General features: G+C 45.9%; 1 protein-coding gene and 1 long non-coding RNA gene across 2 annotated transcripts in view; both read right to left on the bottom strand.

Moving 5' to 3' along the window:
- Positions 1-12,454, bottom strand: part of XYLT1 (xylosyltransferase 1) — a 376,528-nt gene that overhangs the window by 56,368 nt on the left and 307,706 nt on the right. The window contains exon 6 of the mRNA XM_009009228.4: positions 465-545. Within this exon, the coding sequence (XP_009007476.2) occupies positions 465-545 (81 nt within the window). The remainder of the gene's footprint in view (positions 1-464; positions 546-12,454) is intronic.
- Positions 1,422-12,324, bottom strand: LOC144578593 (uncharacterized). The gene is made up of 2 exons (XR_013524700.1): positions 11,756-12,324; positions 1,422-11,670 (listed from the first exon to the last, which is right to left on the bottom strand). It is a non-coding gene; the product is annotated as an uncharacterized LOC144578593 (long non-coding RNA).

Genomic DNA, 12,454 nt, shown 5'->3' with positions numbered 1-12,454 from the left:
AAATTCCATGAGAGTAATGACTTGGTCTTGTTTGTGGCTAGAACAGTGACTGGCATACGGCCCTGCTTGGTAAATGTTTGAATGACTTGTTGACTGAATGAACGATCTGGGGACATTGCTTTGATTATGCGCCTCAGTCTTCCCACCAATAAAATGGGAATTAACCATGGGTTCCCTACTGAAAGGGATGCTGCAATGAGATACTGGACTCAAGTAGTCCTTGGGGGAAAATGATAAAAAGGCTGTCACACCATGAGAAACATCTACAGTTATCTTTGTCCTTGGCTGAGAGGAAGGACTACTTCAGATCCCATGCAGACAGCGCCAAGGATAGCTGGTGCCACGCCTTTCTCCCACCCTCAACTCTTCTGTGGTCGCATGAAACCAACCTAGAAAAAAGTCCCCAAATGACCGCTCAGATGTTCATTTCCATTTTGCACAGGGGTAGGGGGTTGAGGTGCTACCTTGCATTGTCCCGGCCGTGTGACTTCAAGAAATTCATATCTCGGTATCGGGAGAGAAACGCCACCAACTGGTCATTTGTCCTGTGGAAAGAAACCAAGGGGAGAGTCAGGCCAGAGACCGTGGGCACTGTCTTTGACACAGAAACCAAGTTTCACTGCTTATGTCATTCTGCTTGAAGCGCCTTCAGGCTCTGACCACTTGCGCACAGGCTGATAAGGCATCCTCTTTATATCACCATCTTTATGTCGCCATCACTGCCTCTATCGCATTACATTGAAACGGGATGTTTGTGCATTTCTCTCCTCTACACTCCACTATATTGGGGACTCTTTGAGGGCAAGTGTGGTGCTCTACTTGATTGGGAATCTCCAGTGCCCAGCATTGGGCTTGGCAAACAGCAGGGTATCAGTGTGCAGCCCAATGCGAAATGCACAGCAACCTCAGGACCTTTGCACTTGCTGGCCTGGGAAATTTCTCCCAGTATTGCTGGCTTGGTCTTCTCATCAGGTCTCCTTTCAAATATCACCTTTTTAGAGAGATTTTCTCTGGCCACTTAACCTAAAGTAGTACCTGCCTCCCCCTCTCCCCTGATCTTTACGACATCACTCTGTTTATAATACTTCACTATTGTATCACCACCTGAAAGCATTGCCCTTGCTTACTTTACAACGTAAGCTCCATGAGGACAGAGCCCAGCTGGATTTGTTCAGCACCGGCATACAGTAGGAGCTATATTAATGATTGTTGAATAAATAAATGAGGCCAGGCATGGTGGCTCACACCTGTAATCCCAGCACTTTGGGAGGCCAAAGCGGGTGGATTGCCTGAGGTCAGGAGTTCGAGACAAGCCTGACCAGCAGGGTGAAACCCCATCTCAACTAAAAAAATACAAAAAAGTAGCCAGGCCTGGTGGCAGGTGCCTGTAATCCCAGCTACTCCGGACGCTGAGGCAGGAGAATCACTTGAGCCCAGGAGTTGGAGGTTGCAGTGAGTCAAGATCTCATGCCACTGCACTCCAGCCTGGGCAACAAGGGTGAAACTCCTTCTCAATCAATCAATCAATCAATCAATTGAAATGCTGTGCATTCAACTGACTCCTTCAAATGCACTTTGAGCAATGAATGCATCAGTGAATGGATGGATACCAAGTCCTCGAAAACCACTGGGCTACTGATTGAGAGCTTTAAAAAATATGAAGTGCAATACAAACGAGTGACATCGTTCCCAGCATTGTTATCCCAAATTTATCGCCATCAATCTCGGCACTAGCAGTGTAGTCACAGCTAATCAGCTTGTGCATACAGCTGTGACAGTATTTTAAAAGGCAGTCACACAGGTCTCCATCTGCCAGAAACACAGTCGCCTCTTCTCCTGAATAAACCCAAACAGGTAAATGCTGCTGATGTGACAGCCCCTTTATCACCAGCCTTCTCTGCTTCGGAATTTTTACTCAGAAGGAAAGCGTTAACTATTGTTTCAAGTGGGAAGAAAAAGAGAAGACAGCAGAAAGATAAAAACACATCTCTGGGGCTATCACAGAAGCAAGACCTTTGAGAAGCAGGATGGGCCTTAGACAGCAATGTCGGGCAGAAACAGATTAGGGGACAGATCCCAGCTCCATGACTGAGTCAGCTGTGTGTCCAAGGGTAAGTCATTTAGCCTCTCTGGATGGTGGCTTTCTCTGAATGCACCTGGGTTGAGAATTAAACATGCCCAGCACATAGTAGGTCCATCATGCCTATGTACTGAATTGACAACTGGGTGGATTTACAGGGCACACAGTAGGTGCACAATCAATGCACATTGCCCTGCTCTCTCTGCCTCCCAACTCTTTGGTCTGAGCTGCTCCTCTTGCTCAGCCCCTCCTTCATGTCCCTGCGACTCCCCAGTCTCTCCATTCCAGACCCTGTTCTCTCATTGGATGACTCATGTTGACCAACTCATAATTCCAGTGGAGGGGGCACAAAGCAGTTAAGAGATGCTGCAGTGAAAATGAGCGCTTCTTATGTCCCATCCTATTACTGAAATAAACACCAATTCAAAACCCGCAATTCTAGTAGTGGCAGGCACCAGAAAAACCCTGTGTCTGCAGAGGTGAATCTGGCACTCACATGGAAAGCTAAGCCTTGCTGATAGGCGCAGAGGTGAACCCAGGGATGTTCGAAAAGGGCTCACCCCACATGTCTGTACAATGGTGCATCTCCCACGTGGTTAATTAAACCCCATCGTGCATGCCAAGGAAAAGTCCACTGGGGCCTCCAATTCTGTTACCTGTAGCTTGTGGGGACAGGGCCGCTTTAATAAGTCACTGGGAGAGGTAGAAACTAAATCGGCCTACAAAAAAATTTAAGCAATGTCTCTCTCCAAACCATAAAGAGGCCCATTCCATCTCTGCCTCTTAACAGCTCTTATTTACCAACCCCCTCGCCACTCTCTGCGACAGTTCATTATTGTTGTCCTGATGAATACGGGACAAGTTAACCTCTGAATGGGTCCCGGGCAGCTGGAATAATAAATAAGGCCTCTCAGGCGCTCTTAGTGGGAGGATTGAAGGGGCCGGGCCAGGGCTCCTGGGCCCCCTTCTCGTGAAGCCTCAGGCCTCCCAGGGTCAGCGGCTGCAGTTCCATTTGGCAACTCCAGAAAGCGCCTTTCAGGGCTGTGAGCTGGGGCCATTTTCACATTTACCGCTTCACCGAGTCCCCATCTGACGGGGATGAATAGGCATTTAGCGAATTTACTTAGCGATGCTTCCACATGAAATCGTCTCAAAAGATGACATCTTGGGGGAGGGAGGGTGGATGAGGAGGGGGCTGAGGTTTCAAGGCCCGGAGCTTTTGGGCAAATCTGCCTTTCAAAGCCAAGCACTGTGTGCTTGGCAAATACCCTGATGGATTGTCTGGACGGATGGGGCGGGGGGCGGGGGAGACCCCTGCCTAGGGGCCCGGGCCCCTCGCTCTCCCTCTGTGTGAAATGTCCGCTCTGAATGCTAAAGCCTACCTCCCCAGTCCTTCTCCAAAGGGAGATGGAATTTGGCTAAGGACCAGATTCTCCAATTGTTGCTTTCAGACGCCTGTCGATAATTGCCTACATAATATTTAGTTCTCGCCAGATAATGAACAGCTTGCGATCTGCTGACATTTTACCCCGTTCCAGTTTCTCTCCCTGTCTCTCGCTCTCCCTCTCTTCCATTCACACACACGTCTCACTCCTCTTTTTTGGAGTCATTTGCCAAACGGTTCCCATAGTTCATCCCTTGTATGTGTCATCAGTTTCCTTCTACTTTTTGCTGAAATGATTAGAAATCCTGTCTCTTGGTCTATGCCAGTTCCTCTGCTTCCTGAGGGTAAGTGGGGCCCATTGCTACTATCATTGGAGTCACTGGGAAGTCTATGCTGAAATAAGTAAGAAACAAGTGTTAAAATAAATTTAGTGAGAGCCATGTAAGAATCTTGGTTGAAATGAATTAAAAAATGAGTAATAACGTAATCTCCCAAGTCACAGCTATTTACTAAATGTGCACCATGCCCTAGGCCATAGGGAAGGCTTCTGCCACATTTTATTGCATTTGACATTCACAATGATGCTATAAAAATGAATTTCGGCTGTTTGTGGTAGCTCATGCCTATAATTCTAGCACTTGGGGAGGCTGAGGTGGGTGGATTACTTGAGGTCAGGAGTTTGAGACCAGCCTGGTCAACACGGTGAAACCCCATCTCTACTAAAAATACAAACAAATTAGCCAGATGTGATGGTGTACACCTGTAGTCCCAGCAACTTGGGAGGCTGAGGCTGGAGAATTGCTTGAACTTGGGAAGTGGAGGTTGTAGTGAACCCAGATAGCTCCACTCAACTCCGACCTGGGTGAAAGAGACTTTGTCTCAAATAAAAAAAAAAAAAGTGAATTTCACTCTCATTTTACAGATGGGCAACTGAGACTCAGAGAAATCATCCATTTAGTAAAGTGTAGAACCAGAACTGGAAACTGGGGACAAATGCCACAGCTTGTGTTCTCTACTATAAGACTGCTTCTACAAAGGATAGTGAATGAATGAATGAATGCATGCATGAATTCTATTCCAAATGCAGGAGAAAAATACAGGCGCTGTAATGTCTTCCTTCTCATAGACTGGTTTGCAGCCCACTGCTATTAGAAATGCCCTATTTCAGGCCTCACCCAATATCTATTGAGTAAAAATGGGTTTTAAAACCAGATTCCAGATGATGCATGTGCTCTTTAAAGTTTCAAAAGCACTGCTCTATGTCAAGTATGAATATCAGTAGTTAATTCTCTACTTTCCATCTTTCTCTTCTCCTCATGGTTTCTTCTGGAGAGCCCAGACTATGAGCAACTGACTTTCATTTCAACAAGACTTAGGTGTTGAGCGTATTAAAAAAAACAGTGCACCTAATACTGGTGCCACAGTACTTGGCATGCCGTAAGCCCTTGATCAATGTCAGCTATTATATAACAGCACTATTATTACCAACGTGAACATCAGAAGCTTAAGACACCTTGAACTGGGGAAAACAGTGTCAAGAGCCAACCTGATTTGAACTTGGAAGGCTTTCTGTGCATTAGACCCATGGAATGTTCTGCAGAGCATGGTTTCAGAGATGACCAAGGCCCCTTCCCAGGGATTTGTCCAAGGTCCCTTCCTCCCAGCTGGTGTCAGACTGAGGGACTGGCTCTCAGAGGGCCATGGCACCACTATGTGTGTCTCATCTATATAACAGCTCTGGATATGAAGATATGAAGGAAGAGAGGGCACAGTTCTCAATTTCCCATAGCACACAGGAGCCTACGGTGTATGGGAAAGGTGCCCTGGGTACCCAGAGGCAAACAAGCAATGCCCGTCTGTTGGTGGCATGTGACGAGATGGAGCCTGCTCAGCTTCCACTAGGAAGGAGCCCAACACACAGCCAACTGCGCCTCTCCAGGCTCCCTGTGCTCACCTGGCATTCATGCCCCAGAACCCCTTCCTCACTGCAGGATACTGTCAAGGACCCTGCCAGAGGTGCTCACAGACCAATGGTGAGGCGACAACACTAAAGCCAAAGTTATATGCAGGATTTTGTGAATGTCAGAATTCAGGATTTCAAACTCCCTGATGCTGCCAAGTGTGCAAAGAGCCCAGGGGGCCCTGGAATTAGCCCTCCTGGACTGCAATGAACCAGCCATTGTGGGGCGGAAATGCACCTGAAAGACTATGGGGAGGCTGGGGGCAGTGGCTCACGCCTGTAATCCCAGCACTTTGGGAGACCGAGGCAGGTGGATCGTTTGTGGTCAGGAGTTTGAGACCAGCCTGATCAACATGATGAAACCCTGTCTCTAATAAAAATATGAAAATTATTTGGGTGTGGTGGCGGGTGCTTGTAATCCCAGCTAGTTGGGAGGCTGAGGCAGGAGATTCGCTTCAACCCGGGAGGCAGAGGTTGCAGTGAGTCGAGATCATGCCACTGCACTCCAGCTTGGGCAACAAGAGTGAAACTCTGTCTCAAAAAATAAAAATAAACAAAAACAAAAACAAAAGGAAAGACTATGGTGGTGGATGAGGGACTGTGAAGTTGAGCAAGTTGAGGAAGTTGAGAACTGAGGCACTTTCAATCTGAGCTAAGAATAGACAACATCAGGGTTTCCCCAACTTCTGCTTTAGTAGAGATGGGGTACCCATAATCTCTAAGTTATTTCATAGTCTATTTAATTTAATTACCACTTTAGCTTCATCTTATGCACCAATGTTTATGATAGTTGATGTACTTTTTTTTTTTTAAACAGATTCTGGCTCTGTCACCCAGGCTGGAGTACAGTGGCATGATCTCAGCTCACTGCAGCCTCTGCTTCCTGGGTTCAAGCGATTCTCCTGCCTCAGCCTCCCAAGTAGCTGGAATTACAGGGACACACTACCATGCCCAGCTAATTTTTGTATTTTTAGTAGAGACAGGGTTTCACCATGTTGGCCAGGATGGTCTGGAACTCCTGAGCTCAAGGGATCTGCCTGCTTCAGCCTCCCAAAGTTCTGGAATTATAGGCATGAACCACCATGCCCTCCCAGATTTACTATTCTTTTTTAATATTTTTAAAATTGTGATTAAATACATATAACATACAATTTATCATCTTAACCATTTTGAAGCATATAGTTCAGTTGTATGAGATGCCCTCACACTGTTGTGAAACCATCACCAATATCCATCTCCAGAACTCTTTACATCTTGCAAAACTGAAACTCTCTACCTGTGAAATAAGAGTTCTCTATTGCTCTCTTTTATAGACCCTGGCAACCCCCATTCTACCTCCTCTCTACCGTTTTAACTATTCTATGTACCGGATTTGTGTTTTGGTGGCTGATTTATTTAACTAGCACAGTGTCCTTAAGGTTCATTCATATTATATCACATCTTAGAATTTCTTTTCTTTTTAAGGCTGAATTATATTCCATTCTGATGTACTATTTGTGTGTTTTTTTTTCTGTTACACATTAAAAGCAATAATGACCACTTGTCTGTATACTTCCTAAATCAACTAGCCTCCCAGGGGTACACATGAAAGGGGCCAACTGTCCTGGTTTGCCCAGGATTGAGGGAATTCCCATGACACAGGACTCTTAAACTGGATAGTTGTGGGCAAATGAAGATGAACTGGTGACCCCAGGTACATGGCTCCATTGAGGGCTGTGCAACCACAGGAGAACTGCACACTGCACAGAGGTAAAAAGCTCAGTCTCCTGTGACGAACCCAATGTATAGAAAACAAGATAATGGCACGGCCTCTTGTAACCCTTTCCTATGCTTTTAAAATTATTATGAAAGCTTAGATCACAGCAAGATAAAGAATGAAATACCAGCAATAGCAGCAACATCATCTAACACTTGAGTGCCTATTATGTGGTGGTTGCATCTGCTGACCCACTTAGTCCTCATGACAACCCTAAGAGGTAGCTGCCATTATATTTATATCCGTTTCTTATATAAATACGAACATGTACGTACATGGATTTTTCTGTAATGACATATGCCGCTTCTCTGACTCATCAGCACATACAGGCAGACTTCATCCTTTTAACCGTTGTACAGGATCCTATAGAAAGGGCATAGCCAATGCCCTAGTGATGGACACTGAGGTCATTTCCATTTTCTCCCCCTTACAGATACTGCTTCACTGAATATCCTTGCATATCTATCTTTCCACATGTGGGCATGATAGGTTTCTGTAGGATCCAATTCCCAGATGTAGAACTGTTCACTCTAAGATGATTTTTAAGTCTCATTTCAGAAAGCAAACTACATGGACTGAGGCTTCTCTAAGAGTTGAGAGCATGGCCGAGACTCACGCCACTGCACAGAAACCAAGGCTGCGGGCTGCCCGGGGCATGGAAGGGGAGAAGGAAATTGCAAAACTGATGGAGTTGGGATGTCCTGCAGAGCTGGCAAGCTCTTGGCTTCTCCAGCAGGCTGGTGGGCTTAAGCAGGGGCCTTCTGGGTTCCTCAAAGGACCAACCACCAGTGGGACCCTGGAGAACGAAGGACCCACACACGGAAGTGGAAAGGGTCTTTGGTAAAGCAACTGGGTGGGGGAAGAACCATCCTCTCCTGTGCCTGGGGCAGATGCTGCAGCTGGTGCCCACCTGTCTGCCAACAGAACCAGCATCTTGATGATGGGGTAGCACCGTGGACAGTGCTTTTCAGGCCCATGATGGTAATCCTGGGATGAGCAGGCACTGTGTTTCTTTACATTCTGTTCCTCCAGGGCCTGACACATAACAGGTGTTTAATAAATATTCACTGCTTGCTTAACACATGCCCGGTATGCAGGGTTCATCTCTGTGGCTTCTATGCTCAGCACAGACAGCACCTGCCCCATGGGAAGGGCTCAGTCCATCATGCACTTTTTTTTTTTTTTTGAGATGGACTCTCACTCTGTCACCCATGCTGGAGTGCAGTAGCACAATCTCCGCTTATAATAACCTCCGCCTCCTGGGTTCAAGAGATTCTCCTGCCTCAGCCTCCCGAGTAGCTGGGAGTACAGGCATGTGCCACCATGTCCAGCAATTTTTTTTTTTTTTTGTATTTTTAGTAGAGATGGGGTTTTGCCATGTTGGCCAAGCTGGTCTTGAACTTTTGGCCTCAGGTGATCCACCTATCTTGGCCTCCAAAGTGCTGGGATCACAGGCATGAGCCCCCGTGCCTGGTCTATCATCCACATCTGTATCCACATCTCACCCATTCCACACCTTCTGCCAGGAATGCTCCTCCCTATGTCTTTGCCCAGTGAACTGGGGAGTGATTTGGGGGAAGGAATCCCAGAGTCAAGGGATTCATGAGAAAATGCTTCATAATAACTGCAGAAAGGTTTCCCTTTGTCACTCAGCAAGTGTTAAGCGCCTATCCTCTTTTACAACAACACATCCAGGAGGCACTCATCGCACATAAATCAACTAGGACTGGAAGAACTTTCATGGCCTGCTCAGGTCTTACGAGTGGTGGAGGGGAGATGCAGACCTCAGTGCCCCAGGGCCACAGCCTGAGCTCTTTTTAATCCCGTGTTCCTTGTGGTGAATAAGGATTAGGAATGTGATCCATTTCTGTAGACACAGAGCCAGGAAACAAACAGGACACTGCAGCCGCCTTTAGAAGCCTCCTACTTCCCTCTGAGGGGACTGTTGTTGAGCATAAGGAGTTGACATAAGGAGTTGACATCAGGAGTTGACATAGGTAGAACCTCAGTCTTTTTTTCTGTGTTTCTGTAATATCTGAAGTCCAGCAAGTTTCCTCCTCCCCCTGCCTTCCATTTCATGAATGGATCCTAACCCATCCTTTCATCTGGTGAATGGATTCTAACCCATCCTGCTATGTAATGAATGGATTTTAACGCATCTTTCCCCAGGGCTTATCTGGGGGAGGAGGAGACACTGCCACTGTTTTCTCCTCCATACTCCAGACAGTTTCTACAAGGACCTTACTGACCTCTTCTCCCCTGCTGGAAAAATCAGAAAAGTCCAGGATTGCAGAGAATCAGTGAATACAGGCCAAGTTCAGGACTCACTGAAGAAGAGGCAAGAGCAAAAAGGACTGGAAATAAGGCAGATCCCTGATTCAAATGCAGTCATAGTACACGCACTTCTATGTTCACTGAAGAACCATTCACAACAGTAAAGATGTGGAATCGGTCTAGGGGCCTGTCAATGGTGAACTGGATAAGGAAGATGCAGTACATATACACCAAGGAATACTATGCAGCCACCAAAAGGACAACATCCTTTTCCACAACATGGATGCAGATGGAGCCCATCATCCTAAGTGAATTAACAGAGAAACAGAAAGCTGAATACCACATGTTCTCACTGATAAGTGCGAGCTAAAAATTGGGTTCTCATGGGTGTGAAAAGGCGAACAGACACTGGGGACTAGAAAAGAGGGGAGTGAAGGAGGGCAGAGGCTGAAAATTAACCTAGTGGGTAAATGCTCACTTACTACCTGGGCAATGGGGGCATTCCAACCCCAAACCTCAGCATCACACAATATACCCCTGGAGCCAACCTGCATATGCACCACTGAACCTAAAATAAAAGCTGACATTGTTTTTTTTTTTAAGTTTAAAAAAGTAGTCTAAATTTACAGAGAGACTTATTTTGCTAAGATACAGAGGAAAGATATGAAAAATGCTAAAGACTATATTTCTTCCTCAACTCCACAGGCATAATTCCAGCTACCATGAGTAACTGAGGAAAAGTGAACCAGATAAAATGCTGGCCCGGCCTCCGGGCTCCTCTGTACGCTATCCTCTGGAAAGCAGCTGCAAATCTTCTTAAACATGAGTCTGACCATGTCACCCTTTGACTCAATACCTTCAATGGCTCTCCATCATCTGAAGGACAGTGTCCTCACCCTTTGGCAAGGCCTGCAAGGTGGTTTGTGACCCAGCACTACCTAGTGAATCTTTGGAATTACTTGAAATTTTCTAAATGTCCCATGCTCTTTCATAACTCTAAGACTTTGCAAGCACTGTTGGGTCTCCTGGGAAAAATATGACTTCCACTTCTTCGATAGGTCAGGCCCTGTGACAAACGCCTGGGGATAAGATGGTTGTGGCAGTTGTCCTCAAGGAACGCACAGAACACTGGGGGAGGCAGACATATAGGTAGGTCTCTGTGATACGAAGCGAGATAGCAGGTGAAATGAAGCACAGGCATTCAGGGGAGGCTACAAAAAGCTTGCTGGGGACTCCAGGGGACAGTACCTCTTACTACAAAGGCAGGCAGCAAACTGAAGAACCACCTGGATGATAAAACCCAATCACTTTTAATTAGATTTACCTTTTTGTACTGACAAAAATGATGTGGCATTAAAACACGCTCGTTGCATTCGAACGAACCGGCAAACCATTTCACAAAGGCTCAGTGCTTTCACAGGACATTTGTAAGAAACACATTTTTCATTTTAAACATACGTAAGCCATTCTAAGAGGCAGTTTATCTGACGTTCCATCAATGAGAACTCTTAACGCAGCAGCCCTTCCTTCAGATGGATGTAATGGAAAGGTAACTGACAAGAATCAGCACCCAGGGGCCATGTAGGAACCTAGGACACCACCGGAATCACGAATGAACTAAACTGACATTCTGCTGGGTGGCGGGTGTGAGGGGACGGTGTGTATGCATGCTTGTGCATATACATGTGCGTATGTGGAGTCTACTTAATTTTATTGTGATTCTCTTAAGTCTGCTTGTCCTCATATGCCATGAGACATGCCAAATGTGCAGAACATTTGGTTAACCAAATTCTGCATTCCCATGCAATGATTGATTACAGCCCGTTATTTGATTTGGTCTTCGGGGAACCAGAGGAGGTCCACTTCAGAGAGCATCAAAAGACTGAATCTTAAAAGTAAATGTGATTTAAGAAGGAAAGCCAAGACACAGTTACAAGGAAAGCCGTTTTCAGAGATGTGTTTGCAGTAGTTTCTCTCTGATCTTTGGCACTTTCTTGCTGTCTGATTTTGAGCAAGTTCCTCAGGCTCACTGAGCCTTGGTTTTCTAATCTGCCAAATGGGAGCATTTAACAGTGGGGTCTGTGAGTTACCTGTGTGTTGTGAGTATGGCATACACAGTGCCTGGTTCATAGCAGGTGCTTGGAAAGAGGTTTCTGTATTTCTTGCTAGAAATGCAAGGGAAAGGAATGCCCACCCCTTGCTAGTTTCCTACTAAGCTGTAACATTTCAAATCTTATACACTTGTGGTTCTTGGCAAAAAATTTAAGTTATGTATGTTCCGGTTACTTGAATTTAAGTTACCTGAGGACAAAAACTTTGTCTGGGTCATCTGTGTTCCCCAACTGTCCAGCACAGGCCTGGAACATGATAGGTTCCATCAGCCTTATGCCTGTTTTTCTTTGGGTCCCAATGTCCATTTCACTGTAGCCCGCAGAAACTGCTCAGCATGACCACATTGCAGGACAGAATGAGGGTTTTTGCTCATACCATCCCTAATGCCAGAAATACCCCTCCTACACCTCTGCCTAGAAAACTCCTGCTTGCCTTTGCAAAAGCTGGCTCGGTGACAGTTACACTGGGAAGGGCTGGAAAATAAACACCCACTGAATGACACTTTACTGCATTGACATGCTGACCTTTCTCTTTGTGCTTATGGCTGAAAACACATACCCTTTTTACATTCACCCAGCCCATGATAGGTCATTAACCGCCATGACCTAGAATACTAATGTGTCAATTTCCATTTCACCACACAGGTCTTCCTCCACACCAATACAAATGTATTGGAATTTGGAGTGGTTAAAGTAATGTAGACCTGAAGTCGGAGATATGTAGGTTTGAGTCCTAGTTCCACCCCTTACTGGCTGTGTGGCCTTGAGCAGGTCATTTTTAGCTAGTCAGTGCTCCATTTTTGTCATTTTTTAAGTTGAGGACAATAGCACTGTTTACTTCACAGAGTTGAAGATGTAATAAAGGAAGAGAGAATTATCTGTTGCTTGC

The sequence above is a fragment of the Callithrix jacchus genome, chromosome 12 (assembly GCF_049354715.1).
Source record: "Callithrix jacchus isolate 240 chromosome 12, calJac240_pri, whole genome shotgun sequence".
Classification (NCBI taxonomy): domain Eukaryota; kingdom Metazoa; phylum Chordata; class Mammalia; order Primates; family Cebidae; genus Callithrix; species Callithrix jacchus.
This window is presented reverse-complemented; position numbering and strand designations above follow the sequence as displayed.